General features: G+C 44.2%; 2 protein-coding genes across 4 annotated transcripts; both read left to right on the top strand.

The window, feature by feature from the left end:
* The first annotated feature begins 355 nt into the window (after window positions 1-355).
* LOC120056065 (vang-like protein 2) lies at window positions 356-10,132 on the top strand. The gene is made up of 8 exons (XM_039004213.1): window positions 356-753; window positions 4,879-5,272; window positions 5,503-5,626; window positions 5,884-6,491; window positions 6,668-6,801; window positions 6,933-7,068; window positions 7,567-7,813; window positions 8,051-10,132. Exons 2-8 carry the CDS (start codon window positions 5,202-5,204, stop codon window positions 8,309-8,311), a joined length of 1,581 nt encoding a protein of 526 aa, XP_038860141.1. The 5' UTR covers window positions 356-753; window positions 4,879-5,201; the 3' UTR covers window positions 8,312-10,132.
* A 2,008-nt stretch (window positions 10,133-12,140) lies between these two features.
* fcer1gl (Fc receptor, IgE, high affinity I, gamma polypeptide like) lies at window positions 12,141-14,304 on the top strand. 3 transcript variants are annotated; one of them, XM_039003516.1, is made up of 5 exons: window positions 12,141-12,296; window positions 12,674-12,768; window positions 13,046-13,105; window positions 13,831-13,851; window positions 13,970-14,304. In XM_039003516.1, the coding sequence occupies exons 1-5, from the start codon at window positions 12,242-12,244 to the stop codon at window positions 14,036-14,038; spliced, it is 300 nt and encodes a 99-aa protein (XP_038859444.1). In that variant the 5' UTR covers window positions 12,141-12,241; the 3' UTR covers window positions 14,039-14,304. The 3 variants fall into 3 exon arrangements, with proteins under 3 accessions (XP_038859444.1, XP_038859443.1, XP_038859442.1); XM_039003515.1 differs by having other exon boundaries at window positions 13,789-13,851; XM_039003514.1 differs by having other exon boundaries at window positions 13,786-13,851.
* The last annotated feature ends 13,403 nt before the right edge of the window (window positions 14,305-27,707 follow it).

Here is a 27,707-nt window from a genome sequence, read left to right as displayed (position 1 = left end):
ATTTGTGTGACAGAGAGAATCGTTTTTGTGTCATTTAGAGGGAAAATGCGTCCATTTTAGCATTTGAGTCACTTTTCAAAAGTTGCTAAAAGTTCCAAATACATTTTTTAAAGTAGCTAAATTTGTTGCTAGGTGCTGTTAAAAAAAAGTTGCCAGGGTAGTCTGAAAAGTTGCAAAATCTAGCAACAAAATTGCTAAATTGGCATCACTGGTTTTAGTACTAGTTCTAAGTAGGATGTTACATGGGGGGTCTGAAGTTGGCTACGTCATCAGCCTTGAGGTTCCACAAAAAGAAAGGAGTGGAGGAGGGGCAATGAATCGGGGGTGGGCCGCAGGGTGCTACTGTTGAGGGGGGAATGAGGAACGTGAGAAAATACCCGAATGAATATTTTCAGACATCTAAGGAGTTTTTCAGTGTGGATAGGCATAGAGAACAATGTTTGGACATCATTGACCATTGAAGTACAGGGGAAGGCAAAATAAATAGGCGCTAGAGTCTCATGTTTCCGAAACAATAAGTCTGTTATCGCTCGAGACCGCAGTTGCAGGGAAGTTTAGAGAGGACCCCTGATCGGGCCTATTGTTATTTTCACCCTGGACACGTATCTACGGTATCTAACCAGATATCGGACGGTTCGTAGGGCTGAGTCCCCAACCATTTGGGAGGAAGTAGCCTACCCTCATCGCGACGGCATGGAAACTAGACTCGGAGAGGATACATGGGTTCCAGCTTCGTGAGAATTTTCGCCGAAGGTTGGTGTTTATTTTTCAATGTGCATGATCCATTCATCCAGGGTGAAAAGATTTGCCGACTGGAAATGTCAGTCTCGCCCCATTGTTTGCCCTCATACAATTGGCATTTATAACTTGTTTTTCGTAGTTGAATCTTCGATTAACATATTTTGTTTGCTAGTTTATTGCTCATGTAGTAACAGGTTATTGTTTCATTCAGTCCTTTGTGGTTGTGATGTTTAATTATTAATAGACCTTCATGTCGGTCCCTGTTCCAAACATGCTGAGCACGAAATGGGGCTGATGCATGCCACTATGTTACGAATATAACTTGCTACAGTGTATCTGATTCAGCTGGTGGTTAAAGTACATGTTTGTAACGTTGTTACAACATTGTAGCAAGGATTGTCCCCATTGTAACAAGATTGTAACATTGTAAAAAGGACTGTAGCTATGCATGTAATAAATGTATCCTACAGTCTAGAGATTAAAGTGAAACAGTATGTATGTAGACTACTGCAGCAGCTCAAATGCTGGTGGTTGTTTTACATTCCGATCAAAGTAAACTACAAAAACTGGGCAGCAAGTAGCCTAGTGGTTAAGAGCGTTGTACCGGTTACCGAAAGGTCGCTGGTTCGAATCCCCGAACCCACTAGGTGAAAAATAATCTATATGTGTCCTTAAGTAAAGCACTTAACCCTATTTGCTCCTGTAAGTCAGAGCTTCTGCTAAATTACTAAAATGAACACAATTACAATGTTTTCAGTTATGTTAAAGTTATGTTAGGTTAAAGTTAACTGTTGTGTTACTCATAATGAAATCAAAATGGTCTTGTAAATTTATCAGAAGCTAATGAAAGTACAACAAATAACCAATTTTGCTACTGCAATCATCCAAAATATATAAACAAAATAACAGCTGGCTACAATATTATTATTTTGTTAATTTTATGTCTACCTTTATCATGTAGTAATTGGCCACTAGCTTTTGCTTGGGCTACTGTAGAGTTCCCAATGCCCAGGCTATTGTCCCAGCTGCCGTGGCTCTCAAAATAAACAGGCCACCAAGTGGGACGGCAGGGTAGCCTAGAGTGTTTAACTAGTAACCGAAAGTTTCCAAGTTCAAATCCCCGAGCTGACAAGGTATACATCTGTTGCAGTTAACCCACTGTTCCTAGGCTGTTGTTGAAAATAAGAATTTGTTCTTTACTGACTTGCCTAGTTAAATAAAGGTACAATAAAAATAAATAGGCCTATAGATGAGGCATGATCTCAAGTCTATGGTGACAGAGGCAAGACTTGGTACAGTGGTAACCTCTAACCCATGCATGGGCTTGAATATGGCTTATGGGCACAGTTTGTGTTTGGTAAATTGTCTTGCCCCTCTTGTATCAATTGTAACAAGACTGCCCTGTCCAGTCCATAATCTATTGATTTGGCCACACCCTATCTTCCACATTGTATTCTACACACACCAGCTCAACTTCATATCACATGGGCAGATTGGGCACAAAGGTTGAGAGTGCACAGTTGTCTGTTTTCCAGTGGGTTTTCTGGTGTTTTTGCAGCTAGCAGTAGGTGGGTGGGGTTTGAAATGGTGTGTGTGTGTCTCTCTCATACACTCTCTCTATACCACAGGTGCTGGGCTTTGTACATTTATTTTCACAGTTGCCATTTTTCCCTTAATATTACTCTGACTTGAAGTAACATACCGCTTTGACACTATGATCATTACTCTGACATGAAGTAACATACCGCTTTGACACTGTGATAATTGTTTCTGTTTGGACTTTGCCACTCCCTCAAGCAGTTGGTGAAAGTTTGGATTTGATTGAATAAAACTGGTTTTGAAGGGTCTCTCTGTGTGGGCATGTAGTTAGGGGTATTTCCCCTCCCCTGCTTATATTCACCAAGCACCATTAAAAGATGAAGCTTTGTGAGAAAGGAAGGAGATGGTGGTGTCATTTGTCAGGCATGTGTGCTGTTATGGTAGTCTAGGTAATGGTGTAGAGTCATGTGAAGAGAGAGATGTACTCAGAGAAGGCAAGGCATCTGTGATACTCACTATGAGGCAACGAGACGTGCATAATAGTTTATACACTGTCAGGAAAGCCCTGCCGTTGGCTTGTCTGACTGGATCATTATCTTTTTAAAATAAAGGTTAAATAAAAAAATAATCTTTTAAGAGACTAAGGTTCAATCGGACTACCTATTAAAATAAATAAATAGGGGCCTCCCGAGTGGTGCAGCTGTCTAAGGCACTGCATCGCAGTTCTTGAGGCATCACTACAGACCCGGGTTAGATCCCGGGCTGTGTCACAACCGGCCTTGACCGGGAGTCCGATAGGGTGTCGCACAATTGGCCCAGCATCGTCCGGGTTAGGGGAGGGTTTGTCTGGGGGGGCTTTACTTGGCTCATCGCGCTCTAGCGACTCCTTGTGGCGGGCCGGGCGCCTGCGTGCAGCTGGCTTCCAGGTTTAGTGGGTGGGTGTTAAGACCACGGTTTGGCGAGTCATGTTTCAGAGGTCACATGACTCGACCTTCGCCTCTCCCGAGCCCCTTGGAGAGTTGCAGCGTTGAGACAAGATTGTAATTGAAATTGGGAGGAAAATAATACTTTTTTTTTTGTATGTGTATATATCTATAATATATATATATATGACTACAGGGCCAGATTAGGCTGCTAAAAGTGAATTGGGTTGATTTGGTACTGGGCTTGCTTGTGCATGGATTTTCTACAAGCACAGGCAGCCTTCTATGTTACATTTTGAATATTGTTGTAATTCTAGACATTCAGTTATGCCATTATTTAAATATTCCACATGTTATGTTAATAAGGCGCTAACATGGCTGCCACAGAATGTTGGAGTGTCATGTTAATGCATCATAATGCAGAAACCTCAATGGCCCAACTCTCTAATTACATGGCTCTGGTTAGCCTTTATGACATGATGATGTGGTTGAGTGAGGTTGGCGTTAGTCAAGTGAGGAGTCACCACCACCCGCACAGTTAAATAACTGGGTCACAAGACACACAGGGTTGAATAGGTAAAGGAAACTCTATCTAGGCCTATACATCTCTCCAGCAGACCACACCTTGATGTGTTCATCATATCCCCAGTGTCAAGCAGACAGCCTGGTCTGTCCTTGGGGGATCAAGTCCAGATCATGGGAATACTAACACCAAGCTGGGATGAGCATGTCTTCTCCCTGCTTTTCACTATGTAGCGTAGCCTACCTTGTCTCGAATTTCAGGAGTATGCCTATACATTAAGCATACATTTTTCCCCACATCCTTTACACAGCACCTCCACAGAGACTGATTAATAGATCATATGTTTTTAGTGGTGTGTACAAAGACTGAGTTTATTAGCATAAACAGTGGGGCACTCTACTAAGACGAAGCTTATGTCAACTTGTGCAAGCAGACACACACGTACTTTTACATTTTTTATGGAAGGAGGGAACTTGAGAATAGAATGGTATTTTGGTGGAGTTGTTTAATTTAATGCCTTGCAAGGCTATGACTGACTATCGCCCCACATGTGACAAATCCAGCTCTCCAATTAACATGGTTAGCCCATACAATTAACATAGTGCCCATATCAATTAAGCATGTGACAAGACAGTCACACAAACACTTGTATTTATGGGGCATTTTCCTCATGGTACGAGAGGGTGGTGTAAGGTCAGGTTCCCGTGGCAACTGTCAACCTCAAATCCCCTCCAGCTGAACACCCTCTTTCATCACCATGGCAGCGGAGAGGCGCTGTTACCCAGGGGACCAAGGGAGACCAAGAGGGAATGTGAGATGGGGAAAGAGGGAGAGGTCAAATAAGTTTGTAAAAACACAGTAATCCAATGTGGCTGCCATTGTATCGGATCTGTAGGCTTTCCAGGACCTTATCTCACTGCAGTCTTATGGCCTGTAGAACTACGCTCACGTGAGGACCAACCTTCCCTGAGATCTGAAAGCTTATCTTTACACCTAGAGCTAACATATTTTAGCTCAATTGGCTAACGTCGTCTTGAGTTGCGCATACAGTCAGGGTCAAATACCAAGAAACAGGTTGGTTTTAAACACCACAGTTTAGGGATAGGAGTTTGTTTTTGTCACTAATTCTACCCCTTCTCTCCTCTATTTCAGGACCTGTCCACTTCAACACCTGCCTCCTATACTCCCAACCATCATATCTTCTCACCCCCCCTGTCTAGTCTAGCTTTTCTTTTCCTTCCCTCCTTTCTCTAGTCCATCGTTTCCCTTATTCCCTCTATCTGGTGGGCTCTTCTACCTCTCCCTATCCTCCGGCCTCCAAAATAGATTCCTTCAGGAGTAAGGTTGACCTGCTGAAGCTGCCTCTGGCCCTGTCCACCAAGTCCATCTCTGAGCGCAAGAGCCAGCTGGGCGGAGCCAGGGAACAAGCCACGGGGGGAGGAGGGGCCCGCAAACCCTGCCCACCGACCCGCGACATGGACAACGAGTCACAGTACTCGGGCTACTCCTACAAGTCGTCCCACTCCCGCAGCTCCCGCAAGCACAGGTACCAGAAGTGTGGTCACAAATGCCCCAAAAACACACAAGCGTGCATGCACACTGTAAACACTGAGATCAAAGGCATGTGTGTAATACACATCGATCCATTAGTCAATGGGCACATTGATGAGCAACCACACGCACGGATCACACATGTACCCCCAGGCTTCGGTCACACAATGACATGGGCTTAACACGCTGACTTAACTGTGTGGTTGTCCTGTTTCTGTGCTCCAGGGATCGGAGGGACAGGCATCGCTCCAAGAGCAGAGACGGCAGCAGCCGTGGAGACAAGTCTGTGACCGTCCATGCCCCTGGGGAGCCACTGCTAGACGCAGAATCAACCCGCGGAGATGACCGGGTCAGAATCACAACCTCCTCTCCAACCCCTCTACATCTCAAAATCTTTATCTCATAATAGGGCCAGAGGTTTTCCTGACCATGTGACCTAACCAGGAAAAACTCAGATCAGGTTATGTGGTTAGAAAAACCTCAGGGCCTCAGTCATCTTCCATACCCATCCAAATCTCAACACCTCTATCCTCTCATATCTCTTTAAAGCCCCCTCCCAAACTCTCCTCTGTTTACACTATCTCATGTCTCTGTTCCTCTCTGTAGGATGACAACTGGGGTGAGACCACCACTGTGGTCACAGGCACATCAGAACACAGCGTTTCCAACGAGGACCTGACGCGCGTCTCCAAGGAGCTGGAGGAATCGTCTCCTCTGGAATGCAAGCGCTTCCTGGGGCCTGTGCTGGGCGGCTGCCTGGGCCTGTTCGCCCTGTTCACCCCCCTGGCCTTCCTGGTCCTCCCCCAGCTGCTGTGGCGTGAGGCCCTGGAGCCCTGCGGCACGCCCTGCGAGGGTCTATACGTCTCTCTGGCCTTCAAGCTCCTGGTGCTCCTCATCTCCTCCTGGGCTCTGTTCCTGCGCCCGCCGCGTGCCACCCTGCCCCGCTTCTTCGTCTTCCGCTGCCTGTTCATGGTGCTGGTGTTCCTGTTCGTGGCATCCTACTGGCTGTTCTATGGCGTGCGTGTGCTGGAGCCCCGGGAAAGGGACTATAGAGGCATCGTGGAGTATGCGGCGTCGCTGGTGGACGCGCTGCTCTTTATCCAGTACCTGGCCCTGGTGCTACTGGAGGTCAGACACCTGCAGCCTGCCTTCTGCCTCAAGGTGGTGCGCACGACAGATGGGGCTAGCCGCTTCTACAACGTGGGACACCTCAGGTCAGTGTGTCATAGGATGAGGATGATCATTACTAACACAATGATAAAGATTATGATGACGATGGATCTCACGATGATGATGGTCCATCCTGTCATGTTTTTACACAGGGCAAGTATGTACATTATAGCTGTTTCTGTATGCTCAATGTGATGCTGATGGTGTCTGTGTGTTCCAGTGTCCAGAGGGCAGCAGTGTGGGTGCTGGATCAGTACTACAGGGACTTCCCTGTCTACAACCCTGCACTGCTCAACCTGCCCAAGTCTATCCTCTCCAAGAAGATGTCTGGATTCAAAGTCTACTCTCTGGATGGTAAATAGCATTGTAGACTACTTACTTTCTCTACCTCATCCCTCTATCCATCCATTCATACACCAACTAACCAACCCCTACCTCACTCCATTCATCCATCCACTGATTGATGTATATGTCTTGATCCACAGAGAACAGCACCAATAACACCAACAGTCAGTCCCGGGCCATGATTGCTGCTGCAGCCCGCAGGAGAGACAACTCTCACAGTGAGTATTACTACGAGGAGGCCGAGCTGGACCGCAGGTGCCGCAAGCGGAAGGCCAGGTAAGACGGACAACATCCTGTTTCCTATACATTTCTATAATATACTTTTAAGTGATTACAGAGGGACAAACCCTGTTAATGTCCCTGTTCTGTTTGTGTTTAGTGAATTTTGTTATGTACGTTGCTAGAGAATGACCAGTCCCTTTCATAGTGTATTTCAGCCACAGTACTGATGACAATATCCATTAAGCTCTCCTGTATCATGATTGTAAAAAATTTCAAAGAATAATCAAATATTTAACCTTTATTTAACTAGGCAAGTCCGTTAAGAACAAATTATTATTTACAATGATGGCCTAACCCGGCCAAACTCGGATGAAACTGGGCCAATTGTGCGCCGCTGTATGTGACTCCCAATCACGTGCAAATGTGATGCAGCCTGGATTCGAACCAGGGACTGCAGTGACAGCCCTTGCACTGAGATAAAGTGCCTTAGACCGCTGCGCCACTCGGGAGCATGATGATGGTGATCATAATGATGATTGTTGTGTTGTCCAGGCTGGTAGTGGCAGTGGAAGAGGCCTTCACCCACATCAAGCGTCTCCAGGATGATGACCCCGCAGCATCGTCTCCCAAACACCCCCGTGAGGTGATGGACCCCCGGGAGGCGGCTCAGGCCATCTTCGCCCCCATGGCCCGGGCCATGCAGAAGTACCTGAGGACCACGCGCCAGCAGCCCTACCACAGCATGGAGAGCATCCTCACACACCTGCAGTTCTGTATCACTCACAACATGACCCCCAAGGTGAGAAACAACGTATCATGTTCACTTGTCTATAATGTATAACCCGCAAAGAGAAGGGATACATTGTGTCACTTCCTGGGTATAATGTTACAACAGCTTTTGGGATAAATAGCATGCATTTGATCAGATCTACAATTCAAACAGTCACTTGTGCTTAACTACTCATCTACTCTGTACCCATTCACAGGTCTTCCTCACTAAGGTTGATTTTGAAAGGCTGTATTTTTGTCTTTTCAGGCTTTCCTGGAGCGTTACCTCAGCCCGGGCCCTACCTTGCAGTACCAGCGTGAGAACGGCAGGGGGCGCCATTGGACTCTAGTGAGTGAGGAGCCGGTGACCTCTGCCCTGCGTCAGGGTCTGGTCTTCTCCCTGCGCCGCCTTGACTTCTCCCTGGTCGTCACGGTGCAGCCCCTCCCCTTCCTGCGTATTGGTGAGGAGTTTATCGACCCCAAGAGCCACAAGTTTGTGATGAGGCTACAGTCGGAGACCTCTGTGTAGAGTGGGTCAGTGGAGGCCCCTCATCCTACTGGGATACGCAGGGTGCTAGATCATGTAATCTCCTATTGAACCATTGTCATGGATGTTAACAGATTGTGATGAAGCTACAATCTTCCATAGAAAGAAGATGGATGCCTTGACCATGACTTCATGATACACTGTAAAATTCCCTTGTTTTTCCAAAGGGAGCATTGGCCTACATTTATTCTGATGAATAACAGCATTTTTTGCTACTTTGACTGCAACCACTGGAATACATCGCTGTGTAGTAGACTCATCACATAAAGATCACTATCTGACTGCTAGAGGGTCATGGCTAGAATGGATCCAGCTTTTGTCAAATTAACATCAAAAGTTGCATTTTAACTAACCCTTTTCTTAACCTAATTATCTTAACCTGGTACGTTAATTCTCCTAACCTGCTACGAAAGTCAACCTAACGTTAATTTGACAAAAGCTGGATCCCTTCTAGCCATGACCCCGTTAGAGGTGTTGTGTCATGTCTTATGAAAGGACCAATCAGAGTACAACTCTCAAAGGTGGCATTCAGCCTGACGGTTAAAAGCGTTGGGCCAGTAACCAAAAGGTTGCTGGTTCGAATCCCGAGTCGACCAGCTGGGAAATCTGCCAGTGTGCCCTTGAGCAAAGCACTTTACCATAACTGCTCCTGTAAGTCACTCTAGATAAGAGTGTCTGCTAAATGACTAAAATGTAAGTCAGCTGACTGCAAAGTTGGTATACTGCTTCTACTCATTGCCAGTGTGTTGTGCTTGAAGTGATGATTAGGCCTGTTTTATATAGGGTGTGACTTTTTTATTACTGAATGTATACGTATTGAATTAAGGTTTTTCTTGTTGCCTGTAGGCCAACTGTCTCCATCTGTTTGGGAAGGAACTACATTCCTGAGCTTGTTGTACCTGAAACTGTATGTTGTAAGGAGTCATATATTCCGTGTATATGTGGCTCTCATTTAATTTTACGCTTGCCTTTTTACACACGTTATCATGATTTTGGTAACATTGAATGAGGAAGTCTGAGAATACATCCCTGCCTTGGGACAGCTTTCTCAGACAGACTGTCCTGAATAACCTGTAGTTCAATGAAGCTTTTTTGAATGGACTCCTCTTGTCTTTACCCTGTGTCCACTGTCCTCCATCCATCTCCCTCTGACCAGGAACATGTGATTGTATCCTCACTGCAAGTCCTCTGCAGTTGTAGCAAATCACCAGATTGTGCCACATATTAAAACAAGCACAGTATGATTGCTGCATCCAACAGCCTTACCCATGTGTGATCTACGAAACGCTGTCCGGTCATCTCTGGCAAAGAACCACTTCTCTGATCACTAAACTTCTCGGTTCTAACCAAGACATACTGTAACTGGCAGCCTGGTGTTGAGACTTGAACTGCTCCAAACTGTTGTCTACCTTCTTTTGGACAACTGAGCCACTATGACTGCCAGTCATTTTAATTCAAGCAGAAATGCCCTTCATTTCTGTGAGAACAACCAATGAAGCAAAGTTCAGAACTAGTTGACATAACTGATGAGAACATCTGGATGACAGAATGCAAATGATTGTTCCAGTTTTTTATGGATTCTAGAATTTAGGGTTTAGGTACATTTTATATGATGAGCTTGTTTGTTTCTTTTTTTTAAGATGCCTAAGTTATAATGCAATTCAATAAAAATGAAACATTTACTTTTGGAAAAGAGGACAGCTTGTACACGTGTACATTTGACTTGTATTTTTTATTTTATTAATAATAGTAGCTTGTATAGTGTGCTAGATGTTTTTGACATTATTAAACCATTTTCCTGTGCACCTGTTCTCTCTCACTCCTTTTTCTCACACACACCGAGTTGTGATTGTGTGAAGCACTGTCTGTCATTTTCCTAGCCTCATATTACCAGACTGACTACCGCTGAAATCTGTGTAGTGAAACAGAACGTAATCTTGGGAGAGTTCCAGATGGTTGTAAGAGGTTATCATTATCCTGCCCTGTTAGCAAAAAGAGTATGGTAAGCCTACTGATTAGAAGATGATTAAAGACTTAATGGAATATGTGAGATTTTTAAACAAGAAGCAATCTACAGTATATCTAATCCCTGATCTCAGAGCTCCTTCATAATTCAGAGAAGGATAAAAATAATTCAGGTTGAGTTTAAACTTCCCTTTCTTACCTAAAACTTTTTTCCCCCTGATCAGTTCCATTGTCTTTTTTTGTGTGCATAGTACCCCATTATTCAATATAATATAGCTTTTAAGCCTTGTTCATATTGGCAGTTTGAAGTGACTCATCCTATTTTTTGGCATATCTGATTCGAATTTGTTCTTTTTCCTGCGGTCTGAACAGTCAAAAAGCACATGGAATAGGAAATTTCAAGACACAAATCTGATACAGTTTCAACAGTTCTGCCTGCGGCTATGGTACCTTGACCTGTTCACCGGATGTGCTACGTTGTCCCGGACCTGCTGTTTTCAACTCTCTCTACCGCACCTGCTGTCTTGAACTCTGAATGCTCGGCTATGAAAAGCCAACTGACATTTACTCCTGAGGTGCTGACCAACCACTGTAATTATTATTATTTGACCCTGCTGGTCATCTATGAACATTTGAACATCTTGGCCATGTACTGTTATAATCTCCATCCGGCACAGCCAGAAGAGGACTGGCCACCCCTCAGAGCCTGGTTCCTCTATAGGTTTCTTCCTAGGTTCCTGCCTTTCTAGGGAGTTTTTCCTAGCCACCATGCTTCTACATCTGCATTGCTTGCTGTTTGGGGTTTTAGGCTGGGTTTCTGTATAGCACTTTGTGACCGGCTGAGGGCTTTATAAATAAATTTGATTGATACCTGGCCATGCGACTTGTGTCTGAATGGTCAAATCTGATTTATTTGCCCTCAAGTGATTTTTAGAATGTTATTTGGCATATCTTGTTGCTTGCTAGCTACTTTGTTGACAAGAACATGTGGTAGGTAACTAGATAATTGTTTACAAAGTAGTGAATGTGCTAGAAAGCAAAAAAGCTACCTAGCTAGTTGACTGCTGTGGCTAGGCAAACTCATTTAGAAAGTTGGATCTTATCCTTTGAGGCTTTAAAAGGGTTCTTACACTATGATTTTGAACATTCAAATCAACTGGGAAATGTCCATGGCAGCCATTGTTGTCACCTCAGCTTGCTACAGAACTTCTGTGTGATAGGAAGCAGGAGCACCACCGCCAATCAGCCTACACCACTGTGCACACGCCTGTCATTACTATGACAAATAGCGTAGCCATGTCAGCTAATGACTGCTGTCTGAACATGCACAAATCCGATTTGGTTACTTGTAACTTGCTGTTTGGACAGTCAATATTCCGAAACGAATTTGAAAAACAAAACTGATTTGAGCATTAAGGCCTGAAGTGTGAACAATGCTTTAGTGACAACATGCAACAACATGTCAACACCCTGAAAAGTAACTTCTTATTTAGCCATGTGTATGTATATCATACTAAGTTGAAGTTTACGTTTCTGACCACCATATTATTTAATATTTACATCACATGTTTAAAAAAAGTTAATCACACTAACAAGTAGCCTTACACAGTATCCATACTTTTGAATTACAATATGGCACATAATGAGGTATCCAGGTACAGTGTAATAATGTATGCATCATAAATGTGTACATGTTTGTGTTTCCATCTTCTCTTCTCACTGAAGTTGACAAGTACTGTATATCTGTGGGTGGGAAGGGGACAAGCATGTGGTTTTGTCATATTAAAACGGACACCAGTATGAGCCCATAACTTCCTGCTAGAGCTCTCTGCACTTTCTGTTCAGAGGTGTCAGAAACCCACAGACAGCCATTGAAATAACACCAAGTACTCCAACTCTCCATCTACTCTCTTTAACCGTTTCTTTCATTTTGTGCCTGCTACGAAGATGTTTCGGGGATCTCTGATCTTGGTCGCTCTACTCTTGAACTTCAGCCTTGCAGGTGAGAATCCTGTTTCATTTTACATTATGATGTTCAGCACTTTTTTAATTCCATCATGGACAGGGATATTTATACTATATATATACATACATATACACACACACATAGAGGGACATGTATACTCAGTGTACTGTGATAATTACTCCTGATCCTCAACTTAATGGCCTAGTAATACAGCACTCTATGCAATAGATGATTTATCTTTATATTTAACTACAATGTTCTTAACACTAATGTGTATTACATGTATAATTCATTATTTGCAGTATTACAACATGAACAGATACAAATAGTAGGCTTGTGGTTGATACATTTTTTTTTACATGATGGAATAGTGATGATGATGATGATGCAATGTGATCCCATAATGTGTGCAGAGGCTCAAGTGCCAAACGGGAAACTGTGTTATATCCTGGATGGGATTCTCGTGATCTACGGCGTCATTCTCACCATCTTGTACTGCAGACTGAGGGTAAGGAATTATAAACGCTCTATAACACATTATAAATCATCCCACCATCCACAAAACATATGATACATCAGGGTATGCAGTGCACACATATCTCCATGACCATATTAACAATATTCATACTGTAAAATGCTATTTATGTTTCAATAATAATAGCACATTCAAAACATCAATAAGAATATAAATGCCTCACCAATTGAAGACCAGCTCCCACATAAATAGAATATGTTTCACATTCACACAGCTGTTTAATTAAAACGATATTTATCATGTTCCTCAGATGCATTCCATCTACATAAACAATGGCGGATCTCCACAGGGCACTGGCGGGTATCCACAGGTACAATAAAAATGTGTGTGCGTATGTAAAACGGAGAGAAAGAAAGAGCGAGAGAGAAAGTGCATGTGTATTGGGCATGTATAATTTACACAATACTCTCAATAACCAATATTCAACTCCAGCTTTCTTTACAAACCAAAAAATATATGTATACATCTGAATGTTGATCAAATTCAGCTGGCGAAATGTTTCATCCTGGTTGTTCAACAAACTAACTATGTAAGAGGAATATGTCAAGTCATATGCCGTCTTACCATGTCACCTCGAAGTCCACAGTTCTGCTTTTCGTCCCCCTCCTTCAGCAATTGTGATACTTTCCTGTTAACAAGAACTGACCACCAACCCTGCCACTTATAAACACAGTTTCCATTACAGTCAGACTAAAATGCAACACTATATCCTGTTACACAGAAATACCCCGGTAGAAAGATTACGTAGAAAGAAAATCAAATTACAGTGGAAGCTAAGAGTAGTGAAAGCTTTAAACGGTCGCATCATCACCCTCTGTGTCTAGTCTTCTACACCAATTCCTGTCTTTGCCGATAAAAATAAGTAGAGAAGGAGAACACGAGAAAGACGGAAGGAGAAATGAGGAATGATGTTCTTCTGTTAAATGTTTTTCTGATAAAATAAATTGTGTGTGTGTGTGTGTGTGCGCGCATGTGCATGTGTGCCTTCAGCAGATAACAACGCAGATAACAGCTCTCGTAATTTCCATTTTACAGAAAGGAGAGGGACTTTACGCAGTAAGATCATTTTTCTTATTCTTATTATGACTTACAGTATATCATAAATGACAAAGAATATTGCAGTTTTAAGGATTTCAAGTTGTTTTCAAGTCCCTCATTGTTCTTCCTCTCACAGGGTTTGACCCATAAAGGTCAGGACACCTATGAGACCATCAAGTTGCAGAAGAAAGCGATGCTGGTGTGATAGAGGAAAAAGACAGTAGTGTGAGTGGTGGTAAACAACAAACCACAACCCCATCTTACATGGCATTTAAATGAGTTTAGATCTATATGACTGCTTGCTTTCCTTTCCTTAGGTTAGGTTGGCCCAGTAGTGTTGGTGGCTGTTGACTGGGGGCCTGAGATGGGCAGTGTTTAAGATGCATTTTGGTTATTCTGTAAAGCAGCCCTTTCACTTTCTATAATTGACTATCAATTAACTTGTAATTTAAAGATTAAATGATTCAGAAACTACCTTAAATCAGGGTCCGTTTTCTTTTTTGATTACAGCTTCATTGACATGAATGTATTCTGTCCATGTTTAAACTGATATTACAAAACCATATGAGTGTTACTACTATGTTACAGTGTTACTACTACATACTACTGTGTCACAGTGGGAAGAACCCAACAAAGGCTCAACAACTGACTGCACAGAGTCCGACTGGCTGACCGACTGACTGACCGACTGCATGTGAGATTATTTTATCTGTCAAAGCCAGGTATCCTTGCTTGAGATCAAGAAAGACCACTAGATGGCATTCACAGATCCAAAGTTCCAAATGATTGGTGCCTTTACATTGAGACTTACCCCCACACCAGTGAGCTGTCAGTGTTTTATGTTAAAGGAGAATTTCACCCTGAGGGCTTGTTTTCATCATGTTCGAGGCATTTCTAAGACAGTGAGATGTGTTTCACACATAATTACCCAGGAGGAAGGCAGGTCTGGGCTTTGCGTCCTGAATGATACACCCTATGACTGCTTCCGGGGTATTGATGGGGGCATTTCGCAAAGGCTTTATATTATACTGATCACACTATTTGTTTTTGTGCATGTAGATATGGTTGTTCTTGTTTGATAGAGCCATTGGACGTCTTTCAGCAATGTTCCTATCTACACCAAAGAATGGAGCCGGAGGAAATGGCTGCCGTTTTATGGACTCCTAACCAATTGTGCTATAGTGTGTGTTTTTTTGCGTTATTTGAAATGTATTTTGTACATAATGTTTCAGCCACTGTCTCTTATGACCAAAAATAGCTTCTGGATATCAGGACAGCGATTACTCACCTCGTACTGGACAAAGATTTTTTTCTTTAACGAGTCGGACGTGAAGGATTTACTTCAGACACCCGACAGGGCCCAAATCCCCGTCATTCGCTTGAGAAAGAGACAAGGGGTAAGGGTGCCTTATAAGGATCCGACGGCGAGTGGGTAATCTGCCATCAGTCCTATTAGCCAACGTACAATCATTGGATAACAAAATAAACGAGCTACGATCATGAATATTCTACCAACGGGACATTAAAAACTGTAATATCTTATGTTTCACCAAGTCGTGGCTGAACGAAGACACGGATAACATACAGTTGGTGGGGTTTATGCTGCATTTGCAAGATAGAACAGCTGGCTCCGGTAAGACAATGGGGGCGGTCTGTGTCTATTAGTAAGTAACAGCTGGTGCACGAAATCTAATATTAAGGAAGTCTTGAGGTTTTGCTCGCTTGAGGTAGAGTATTTCATGATAAGCCGTAGACCACACTATTTACCAAGAGAGTTTTAAACTATATTTTTCGCAGCTGTCTACTTACCACCACAAACCTATGCTGGCACTAAGACCGCACTCAATGAACTGTATAAGGCCATAAGCAAACAGAAAAACGCTCATCCAGAGGCGGTGCTCCTTGTGGCCGGGGACTTTAACGCAGGGAAACTTAAATCTGTTTTACCTGATTTCTATCAGCACGTTAAATGTGCAACCAGAGGGAAAAAAACTCTAGATCACCTTTACTCCACACACAGAGACGAGTATAAAGCTCTCCCACGCCCTCCATTTGGCTAATCTGACCATAATTCTATCCTCATGATTCCCGCTTACAAGCAAAAACTAAAGCAGGAAGCACCAGTGACTCGGTCAATAAAGAAGTGGTCAGATGACGCAGATGCTAAGCTACAGGACTGTTTTGCTAGCATAGACAGGAATATGTTCCGGGATTCTTCCGATGGCATTGAGGAGTACACCATATCAGTCACTGGCTTCATCAATAAGTGCATCGATGACGTCATCCCCACAGTGACCGTACGTACATACCCCAACCAAAAGCCATGGATTACAGGAAACATCCGCACTGAGCTAAAAGGTAGAGCTGCCGCTTTCAAGGAGAGGGACTCTAACCCAGACGCTTATAAGAAATCCCGCTTTGTCCTCTGACGAACCATCAAATAGGCAAAGCGTCAATACAGGACTATAATTGAATCGTACTACACCAGGTCTGATGCTCATCGGATGTGGCAGGGCTTGAAAACTATTACAGACTACAAAGGGAAGCACAGCCGTGAGCTGCTCAGTGACACAAGCCTACCAGACAAGCTAAAATACTTCTACGCTCGCTTCGAGGGAAGCAACACTGAAGCATGCATGAGATCATCAGCTGTTCCGGATGACTGTGTGATCACGCTCTGTGTAGCCGATGTGAGTAGGACCTTTAAACAGGTCAACATTCACAAGGCTGCAGGGCCAGACGGATTACCAGGACGTGTACTCCGAGCATGCGCTGACCAACTGGCAAGTGTCGTCACTGACATTTTCAACCTCTCCCTGACTGAGTCTGTAATACCAACATGTTTCAAGCAGACCACCATAGTCCCTGTGCTCAAGAACACTACAGTAACCTGCCTAAATGACTACGACCTGTAGCACTCACGTCTGTAGCCATGAAGTGCTTTGAAAGGCTTGTCATGGCTCACATCAACACCATTATCCCAGAAACCCTAGACCCACTCCAATTTGCATACCACCCCAACAGATCCACAGATGATTCAATTTCTATTGCACTCCACACTACCCTTTCCCACCTGGACAAAATGAACACCTACGTGAAAATGCTATTCATTGACTACAGCTCAGCGTTCAACACCATAGTGCCCTCAAAGCTCATCACTAAGCTAAGGACCCTGGGACTAAACACCTCACTCTGCAACTGGATCCTGGACTTCCTGACGGGCCGACCCCAGGTGGTAAGGGTAGGCAACAACACATCTGCCACGCTGATCCTCAACACGGGGGGCCCCTCAGGGGTGCGTGCTCAGTCCCTTTCTGTACTCCCTGTTTACCCATGACTGCATGGCCAGTTATGACTCCAACACAATCGTTAAGTTTGCCTATGACACAACAGTGGTATGCCTGATCACTGACAACGATCAGAGCCTTTAGGGAGGAGGTCAGAGACCTGGCCGTGTGGTGCCAGGATAACAACCTCTTCCTCAACGTGATCAAGACAAAGGAGATGATTGTGGACTACAGGAAAAGAAGGACGAGCAGGCCCCTATTCTCATCGATGGAGCTGTAGTGGAGCAGGTTGAGAGCTACAAGTTCCTTGGTGTCCACATCACCAACAAACTATCATGGTCCAAACACACCAAGACAGTCGTGAAGAGGGCACGACAAAGCCTATTCCCCCTCAAGAAACTGAAAAGATTTGGCATGGGTCCTCAGATCCTCAAAACGTTCTACAGCGGCACCATCGAGAGCATCCTGACGGGTTGCATCACTGCCTGGTATGGCAACTGCTCGGCCTCTGACCGCAAGCCACTACAGAGGGTAGTGTGTACGGCCCAGTACATCACTGGGGCCAAGCTTCCTGCCATCCAGGACCTCTATACCAGGCGATGTCAGAGGAAGGCCCTAAAAATTGTCAAACACTCCAGCCACCCTAGTCATAGACTGTTCTCTCTGCTACAGCACGGAAAGGCTTCTTAACAGATTCTACCCCCAAGCCATAAGACTCCTGAACAGCTACTCAAATGGCTACCCTGACTATTCGCATTGCCCCCCCCCCCCCCCCCCATTACGCTGCTGCTACTCTCTCTTTTTTATATCTGCATAATTACTTTAACTCTAACTACATGTACATATTACCTCAATTGCCTCAACTAACCTGTGCACCCGCACATTGACTCTGTACCGGTACCACCTGTATATAGCCTTGCTACTGTTATTTTACTGCTGCTCTTTAATTATTTGTTATTTTAATTTCATTTTTGACTTATCTATTTTTTTTGTTTTGTTTAAAAAAAAAAAAAAATGAATATTTAAAACAGACAATATACTTGCAGTGAAGCCACTCAACAACTACATCACATTTGTCATCTAACAGCCTCCCATCCAGAGCGACACACAGAAGCAACCATGGTCAACGCCCTGCTCAAGGGCACGTCGACAGATCTCCCACCAGGCCTCCAAGATCCTCCCCACAGTACCCCAAGAGCTGCCCCTCAACCATCCAAGATCCCCCCCCCCCCCCTTGCAGTAATTGACTGACCCGGATCAGATCTCTCTCCAGATCTCCCAACAGTACTATTTCTAGGGTCAATTTTAGATCAATGTCATTTTCAGCCATTCCTGAACGTGAGACCAAAAACAGGCTACCTGAAGGCAATTCCAAAATAAATGGTCTATTTAAAAAAATATATATATTTAATGTTTAAAACATACAATATACTTAAAGTGAAGCCGCTCAACAACTACATCACATTAGTCATCTAACAGACTCCCATCCAGAGCGACACACAGAAGCAACCAGGGTCAATGCCCTGCTCAAGGGCACATCTACAGATCTTCCACAAGGTCAAAAAACAGGGACCCGAACCAGCAATCCATCAGCCACTGGCCAAAGCTCCCAACTGCCAGCCCTCCAAGATCCCCCCCCCCCCACAGTTCCCCAAGAGCTGCCCCTCAACCATCCGAGACACCCCCCACAGCCCCCCCGAGAAAAATAAATAAATAATAATCATTTTAAAAGATAATTCCATTACCCACCCCCAAGACCCCCCCCATTTACCAACAACCAACAAAATGAACAAAAGAGAAAAAAGAGAGACAAAGGAAAACAAAAAACAACAATGCAAAAAAAACAAAAAAACATCAAGGACAACAAAAATCCTAACAGCAAGGCCAACTGAATATGTTTGAGTGCATGTATGGCACTATTTACCTGTGTGTGTGTCCGTCTATATGCACATGTGTGCATTTGAATGAGAGTGTTGTGTATATGCATGTGTCAAACACCTGCACGGCATCAGCCTCAGGCAAACCGGCATTAGCTGGCAAACACTGCCCCTCAGTGTCATTCAAACATACTTTTTGTTATGGTTTATTTTGACTTTATTTTATTATACTTTTATCTTTGACCATCATTCTATCCCCCACCCAACAACTCCACTCCCACTTGTCTCCAATTCCACATCCCACCCCTTAGCTTCCCTCAGCCCCTCCCACCTATCTCTGCTGACCACCCTCTTTGGATTTCTACGCACCATGCTGTGATGTTTAACATACCATTGCAATCTATCTAATCGAATAGAATCCACAGATTGTGAGTTGAAGATAAATACTTTTACTAAGAGTATTAGCTTCACTGTCAGCCCATTTCATAGGTAAACTGCAGAGTAATTAAAAGTTTTAAAGATACAATACGTAATATTGTACACTTATCAAAATGAGGTTTTAGTCCAGAAAAGTTATATAGATCTTCAATGAGACATTGCAGGGATCTAGCTTGCGAACTTAATATAAAACTTGAGTCATTGGCATACATGGACACCTTCGTTTTTAAGCCTTGGATTTCTAATAATTTAATGTTATTTGATCTGATTTTAATAGCTAGCATTTCGATGGCCATAATGAATAGATATGGTGACAGCGGACACCCTTGTTTAAGTCCTCTTCACAATTCAAAACTATCTGAGAAATAGCTGCTATTTACTATTTTACACCTGTGGTTGCTTTACATTGCTTTTACCCATTTTATAAGAGAATCACCGAAATTGTAAAACTCCAGGCATTTATAAATAAAATCCAGTTTTTATCAAAGGCCTTTTCAAATTCCGCTATAAATACCAGGCCTGGCTTCTTAGATGTTTCATTATGTTCTATTATTTCTAGTAGTTGTCGTATATTATCTCCAATGTATCGTCCATGTAAAAGACCTGTCTGATCAGGATGAACAATATTTTTATTTTTATTCAAACTGAATTGTTGATTAAGGGCTTGTATAAGCATTTCACTGTAAGGTCTACCTGTTGTATTCGGCGCATGAGACAAATAAAATTTGATTTGATTCATTGCTAAATGTACAAGCAGATACATTTTCTCCAGTTTCTGGAAGACTACAATTTGTGTTGGGCAGTGCTTCGTGCTCTGGCAACCGTCCCTCCCCCAAGGCAGACTTTTTTGAAAAGGAGGCAGACACTCCTTTTCAAACACAATCCTTTGGGCAAAACTGAAAGAACTGACCAGGCGCAATGGTTTCAAGTGATTCCTCTCATCAACATGAATTCAACAAAAAAAATGATGTTCTATTAGCTATATGGTGACATTCAACCATATATGTTTCCACTGGAATATAGCGAAGAGGATTCGAAACAAAGAGTTGGATTTAGCTAACTAATGACGTTAGAAGCGGCAAGTAGCCTAGAGGTTAGAGCGTTGGGCCAGTAACCGGAAGGTTGCTAGATCGAATCCCTGAGCTGATAAGGTAAAAATATGTCGTTCTGAACAAGGCAGTTAATCCACTGTTCCTAGGCTGTCATTATAAATAAAAATGTGTTCTTAACTGACTTGCCTAGTTAAATAAAGGTAATAAAAATTAAAAAAAAGCTCAGCTACAGCTGATGCCAGCACCAAGAAGGCAGATGCCAAATATGGTGCCTAGTCTCTGAAGGATCAGACTGTTTTTTTTTCAATTTTCGCCTAAAATGACATCTAACTGAAATCTAACTGCCTGTAGCTCAGGCATTGAATCAAGGATATTCATATTCTTGATACCATTTGAAAGGAAACACTTTGAAGTTTGTGGAAATGTGAAATGAATGTGGGAGAATATAACACATTAGATCTGGTAAAAGAAAATACAAAGAAAAAAAGAAAAACATTTATAATTTTTTTTGTACCATCATCTTTGAAATGCAAGAGAAAGGCCATAATGCATTATTCTAGCCCAGGCGCAATTTAGATTTTGGCCACTAGATGGCAGCAGTGTATGTGCAAAGTTTTAAACTGATCCAATGAACCATTGCATTTCTGTTCAAAATGTTGTATCAAGACTGCCCAAATGTGCCTAATTGGTTTATTAATAACTTTTCAAGTTCATAACTGCACTCTCCTCAAATAATAGCATCACTGTAATAGCTACTGTAAATTTGACAGTGCAGTTAGATTAACAAGAATTTAAGCTTTCTGCCCATATCAGATATGTCTGTGTCCTGGGAAATTTTCTTGTTACTTACAACCTCGTGCTAATCGCATTAGCGTACGTTAGCTCAACCGTCCCATGGGGGACCCACCAATCCTGAAGAAGTTCTAACTAAGTAAATTATATTTCCTGCAAGCCACCTAGCTAGCTAACTTTAGTTTATCTACTGAAACCCATATTGTGTATTGCTGGCTAACATACCATTTTGTAACAGTGGGGGGAAATCTAATAATTTTTCTGTAATATCTAGCTAACTATCTAGGTAGCTAAGTTAGCTAAACAACTACCGGTAGTCATATCTATACCTAAAAATATAAGAGGTTTTACAATTGGAGATCTTTTGTATCTCGATTGTAAAACCTCTTCTCTTTTTAGTTGTAGATATGGCTACTAAACAGCAAGCTACAACATTACAACCAGCCAACTAAAGCTAGGTTTACCAGCAAACGTTAGCACATGACTAGAGTTTGCTAGCTAGTTAGCCTGGCGCCTGCTAACTTGTTATGCATTACAGAATACTACCTCACAGAATGGAAGCAGCAGCCAACGGAAACATCTTCCTGATGGTCGGCAAACAAGGGCGACCTACTTTGCCAACACCACGACGAGCTGGTGCAACTAGGAATGGCTATGGATGAGGTCCTCTGCGTTCTTCTACATCTAGACGTCACCCACAACGAGCGGAGGATCTTCTACAATGAGTCGACCCAGCGAGCCAGCGCCCCAGTCCATTCAGCAGTCTGCCCAGGTCAGCGATGCCCTTTTGTCTCTTCAAACAAATATGATGGGACTCCATCCAAATGCCGTGGCTTCCTCCTCCAGTGCTCCCTCTATTTTTCTCATCAAACAGGAGCCCCCACCACCGAGATGTCCAAAGTTGTCACGGTTATTTCCCTGCTAACCGGGCGGGCGTTGGGGTGCGTGGGCTACGGCTGCCTGGGAGTGAGGAGAGGAGGAGCTGGGTTCCGATTGAAGGTTTATGGCTCTGTTCAGAGGAGTCCTCGATCAAGCACCGGAGGGCAGAGAGGGGTGTGAGCGCCTACTCCAACAGTGGACCAGACCGCTGCGGAGTACGCCCTCACCTTCCGTACAGTGGCAGCATTCAGTGGATGGTATGAGCCGGTGCTCCGCACCTTATTCAGAAGAGAATTGCGCAAGGGGGTCCAGATGAAATTGTCATGCCAAGACGACACTCTCTCATTGGACACATTCATCGCGATGGCCACCCGTCTGGATAACCTCCTTCGGGAGCGTCGGCACTCCCATCGCCTCTCTCCCTCCTTCGTTGACTGATCTGAGTCCGAGTCTGAACCCATGGACGTAGGGGCCGAAGGCCTCCCCGCAGCTGAGCATTGGAGCTGACAATCTGTCCCTATTGTGGTCAAGCAAGGCACCAGCTTCAACGGTTTCCGCTACGTCTCAACCCGGGAGCCACTAGAGCAGAGGGATGGCCCTGTGATCATCCATCTCCAGGGGTAGGTGTGAGTATTACATCATCATCCTTCTCCACCATACCCTTTTTTAGTACCGATTTCACTACCTGGCTGTCCCTCGTGTTGTTTCTACAGTTCTAGTGGACTGCGGTGCCGCAGGGAATTTTATTGACCAGGTCCTTCCCTCCTCCCTGAACATAACATCATACCCACTCTCTTCTCCGTTTCCGGTTCAAGAGCTGGATAACCGACCACTGGGATCTGGGACAATCACACACATCACAGCACCACTCACCATCACTGTGGGACCTCTGCACCAAGAAAACCTTCCCTCCTCATCATCCAGGCACCTGTACACAAAGTCATCCTCGGCCTCGTGTGGCTCCAAAGCCACAACCCCACCATCTCCTGGTCGAGGATGGAGACCACGGCCTGGACACCTGGATGTCAGAAGAACTGCTTTCCCTTACCCTGTGGTTCCACGTCGGTTGAGAGTCCTGTGGTTGCCCTCCAGGCTGACATCCTGGAGGTTTACCAGGTTCTCTGGGAGGTTTTCTCCAAGACCCTCGCCACCTGTCTCCCTCTTCATTGCCCCTGGGACTGTGACATCGACCTGCTAACAGACTCTGCGACTCCGCATCTACACACTGTCGGTGTAGATGAAGGAGGGGGGTCTTCGTCCATGTATTGACTACAGAGGTCTCAATGCCATCACCACCAAGTACCGCTACCCCCTCTCGTTGATGCCGGCCACCATTGAACAGCTTCGCAGGGCCCGTTTTTTTACCAAGCTGGACCTGCGTAGTGCCTACAATTTCATCTGCATCCGAGAGGGGGATGAATGGAAGACGGCCTTCAGCACAATGTCTGGGCACTACGAATACTTGGTGATGCATTATCGATTAGCCAATGCTCTGTCAGTGTTCCAGGCATTACTGAACGAGGTGTTTCGGGACATGCTTGGGCATCAGGTGGTCGTGTAAATCAACGACATCCTGATCCTACTTGGCCACCTTGGAGGAGCACATTGCCCACGTCGGGGGAGTCCTGGCACGCCTCCTGGAGAACCATCTGTATGTCAAAGCGGAGAAGGGCCAGTTCCATCAGGCCGCCGTCTCCTTGGGATATCGGATCAGCCCACAGGGAGTGGTTATGGAGGAGAGGAAGATAAATATAGTCAGGTTATGGCCAACCACCATAAAGGGACTACAACGTTTTTGGTGGTTTGCCAATTTCTACCGCCGCTTCATTAGGAACTTCAGCTTCATCGCCTCTCCTCTCACCTCTCTCCTCAAAGGTGGTCCCCGTAGGTTGGTGTGGAATCCTGCGGCCGATGAGGCCTTCTGCCTACTGCTGTAACACCCAGATCCTACGCTGCCCTTCGTGGTGGAGGTGGATGCCTAAGAAGTGGGTGTGGGGGCCGTCCTGTCACAACGTCAAGGTAATCCACAAGAATTGTATCCATGTGCATACTCTAAAAAACTGTCTCCTGCTATGACAACTATGACATCAGTGATCGGGAGCTCCTGGCGGTGAAGTTGGCATTAGAGGAGTGGAGCCACGGACCCGTTTCTCATCCTCAATGACCATCGGAACCTGGAGTACATACGGACAGCGAAGCGGCTGAACCCTCGTCAAGCAAGATGGGCCCTTTCCTTTACAAGATTCAACTTCACCCTGTCATACCGCCCAGGTTCAAAGAACATCAAAGTCGATGCCCTGTCCCGTCTGCATGATTCGGGAGAGGTTCTGGTCCTGAGTGTGACCATCATACAGCCCTCCCAAATCGTTGCACTCGGGCTTTGGGACATAGAAGTGGACATAAACCAGGCTCTGGAGAGGGATCCCGTTCCTGCTACCTGTCCTCAGGAGCGTTCCTACGGAGGTAAGGGATCGACTATTGAACTGGGCGCACACATCCCTTGCTGCTGGACACCCAGGTATCACCCGCACCACTCAATCCATCTCCGTGAAGTACTGGTGGCCCACCTTGGCGCAGGACGTCGCCGCCACATCAACTCCTGCTCTGTATGTGATCAAACCAAGTCTCCCCGGCACGCTCAGTAGAGAGACTCCTTCCCCTTCCCTTGCCTCAGCGGCTTTGGTCCCATCTATCTATAGATTTTATTACTGATCTTCCCTTGTCTGATGGTTTCACCACTGTTATGGTTGTTGTGGACAGATTCTCCAAATCCTGCCATTTTATCCCTCTCTCTGGTCTCCCTACCACTCTCCGGGTCGCTGAGGCATTGTTCCAGCAGGTTTTTCGGCACTATGGCTTTCCAACGGACACAATCTCCGACTGTGGTCACCAATTCACATTGCGAGTATGGAAAGCCTTCATGGAGAAGCTGGGGGTCATTGTGGACTACAGGAAAAGGAGGACCGAGCATGCCCCCATTCTCATCGACAGGGCTGTAGTGGAGCAGGTTGAGAGCTTCAAGTTCCTTGGTGTCCACATAAGCAACAAACTAACATGGTCCAAGCACACCAAGACAGTCGTGAAGAGTGCACGACAAAACCTATTTCCCCTCAGGACACTGAAAACATTTGACATGGGTCCTCAGATCCTCAAAAGATTTAACTGCTGCACCATCGAGAGCATCCTGACGGGTTGCATCACTGCCTGGAATGGCAACTGCTTGGCCTCCGACCGCAAGGCACTACAGAGGGTAGTGCGTACGGCCCAGTACATCACCGGGGCCAAGCTTCCTGCCATCCAGGACATCTATACCAGGCGGTGTCAGAGGAAGGCCCTAAAAATTGTTAACGACTCCAGCCACCCTAGTCATAGATTGCTCTTTCTGCTACTGCACGGCAAGCGGTACTGGAGCGCCAAGTCTAGGTCCAAGAGGCTTCTAAACAGCTTCTACCCCCAAGCCATAAGACTCCTGAACAGCTAATCAAATGGCTACCCAGACTATTTGTTTGTAAATACCTTACCTTTACCTTGTGCAGAGCTAGGGGTTGGAAGAGCATGTTGGTGGAATCAGATTATGTACCACCTACAACAAAATACACAATTTAACCACCCCACTAACTGTATTGATCTCTATTAGACTGGCTAGCTTAGCATACCTAACATGGACATTTCAAAACTGTCTGCTTGCTGTTAACTAACTAGCATCACTAAATTGGCAGCAAGATTGCTATCCAGTTGAGACTGTCTGAGTACCAACTAACCAACCATAGACGACTTATACACATTCATCATTGCTAACGTTATCAACACACAAACAGAGGGTGAGTTAGCTATAGCAACAATTATATTTGTAATAACTGAGTGTTTTCCAGACAAGGGTGGAATAGATGGTTACCAGATTGAGCTACTCTTATTTGCTAACATTAGCTAGCTTATGTTAGCTAAAGTCAGTCAAAGATAGAATGAACAAACAAACATGTTTACTCTGCTGAAGGTAGTTACCAGTCTAGCAGTGACTACCATGGCATTGGCGAAATTGATTGACAGTGTGTATACCAAATAATATAGCTATACGATTTAGCTGATGGCTTTCAGAGTTCAATACATGTTGTGGAAAAATTCTTACACAGGGACACTCGAAGTCAATCTTAAATGAATCATTGTTTATTTGCAGCCATAAGACTCCTGAACATCTAATCAAATGGCTACCCAGACTATTTGCATTGTGTCCCCCCTTTTTTACGCTGGTGCTAATCTGTTATTATCTATGGATAGTTACTTTAATAACTCTACATACATGTACATATTACCTACATTACCTCGACTAACCGGTGCCCCCGCACATTGACTCTGTACCAGGACCCCCTGTATATAGCCTCGCTATTGTCACCTTACTTCTGCACTGTAATTATTTGTTACTTCTATTTGTTACTTTTTTTGTATTTTCTTAAAACTGCATTATTGGTTAAGGGCTTATAAGTAAGCACTTCACTGTAAGGTCTGTTGTATTGTGACAAATAACATTTGATTTGATTTTTGTAACGTTAGCTAGCTAGCTAACTTAGCTAGTCCAGCTAGGCTAGTAAGCTAGCTAACGTTAGGTTCGTTTGAAGTACACATTGGCATCGCTCAAGTTTGTGGCCACGCCCCATCTACCTTAGCGGGCGTTATCTGCATTTGCTATGAATGCCGGACTTTGTGGTTGACTATGAGCAGACGAATACACAGGAAGTTGAAACTTCCCGATTCTACCAGTGAAATGAAAATGTGCTAGTATTAGCTTGTGGTTTGGATAATTGTGTTTATGATAAAAACGTAATGTTGTTAATATAGTAATGACTATATGCCGTGGCAGAGTCAAGGTGAAATTCCCCTTTGATGTTATTGTTTCCATCAATACTTGTGGCGAGCAGAGTCAACAACCTCTGGTTGAAGGTATTGAAGTTTACAGTTAGCCATTGTTATGTAAATGTTGCTGAAAAGTACCCAGGGCCTTGCCTTGGCTCCAAGATAGAGCTGGTCCGACAGAGCCATGGCCCAGTGAGATACGGGTGCCGGCCCAGGTAGATAGAAACAGAAAAGTCTGAGACTTTTGGGTAAAGCACTGGGGTACATCCTCATTGGAAATGAGACACAAGTGTCTCCTAGTCTACAATATCTCATGCAACACCATTATTTACATACACAAATAACTGGTCATGGAACTGTATTCAAAACAATAACCACTTCAATAGTTAAATAATGGTTAAAATCCAAAAATATATAAATAAAATAATAGAGAATCGGCAATATGCCAAATTTCATCTCCACAGTAACATGAACTCACAAGACTAAAAGCACAATAACATTCTAGTCCTGGTAGTAAAATACATGTCTGTGAACCTCAACCATCGTACCTATGTTTACTTTAAAATGGTCTTGGTCTGAAACAGGAACGACAGTAAGAGTGAAAGTGACCAATTAGACGTCAACTTTACTTATTGAAGTTAGATTTGATCTGATTCAATAGTAATTTCCATTAATCTGGCCAAATACGTTTAGATTTAAAT

Source organism: Salvelinus namaycush, chromosome 11 (genome assembly GCF_016432855.1).
Source record: "Salvelinus namaycush isolate Seneca chromosome 11, SaNama_1.0, whole genome shotgun sequence".
Lineage (NCBI taxonomy): Eukaryota > Metazoa > Chordata > Actinopteri > Salmoniformes > Salmonidae > Salvelinus > Salvelinus namaycush.
This window is presented reverse-complemented; position numbering and strand designations above follow the sequence as displayed.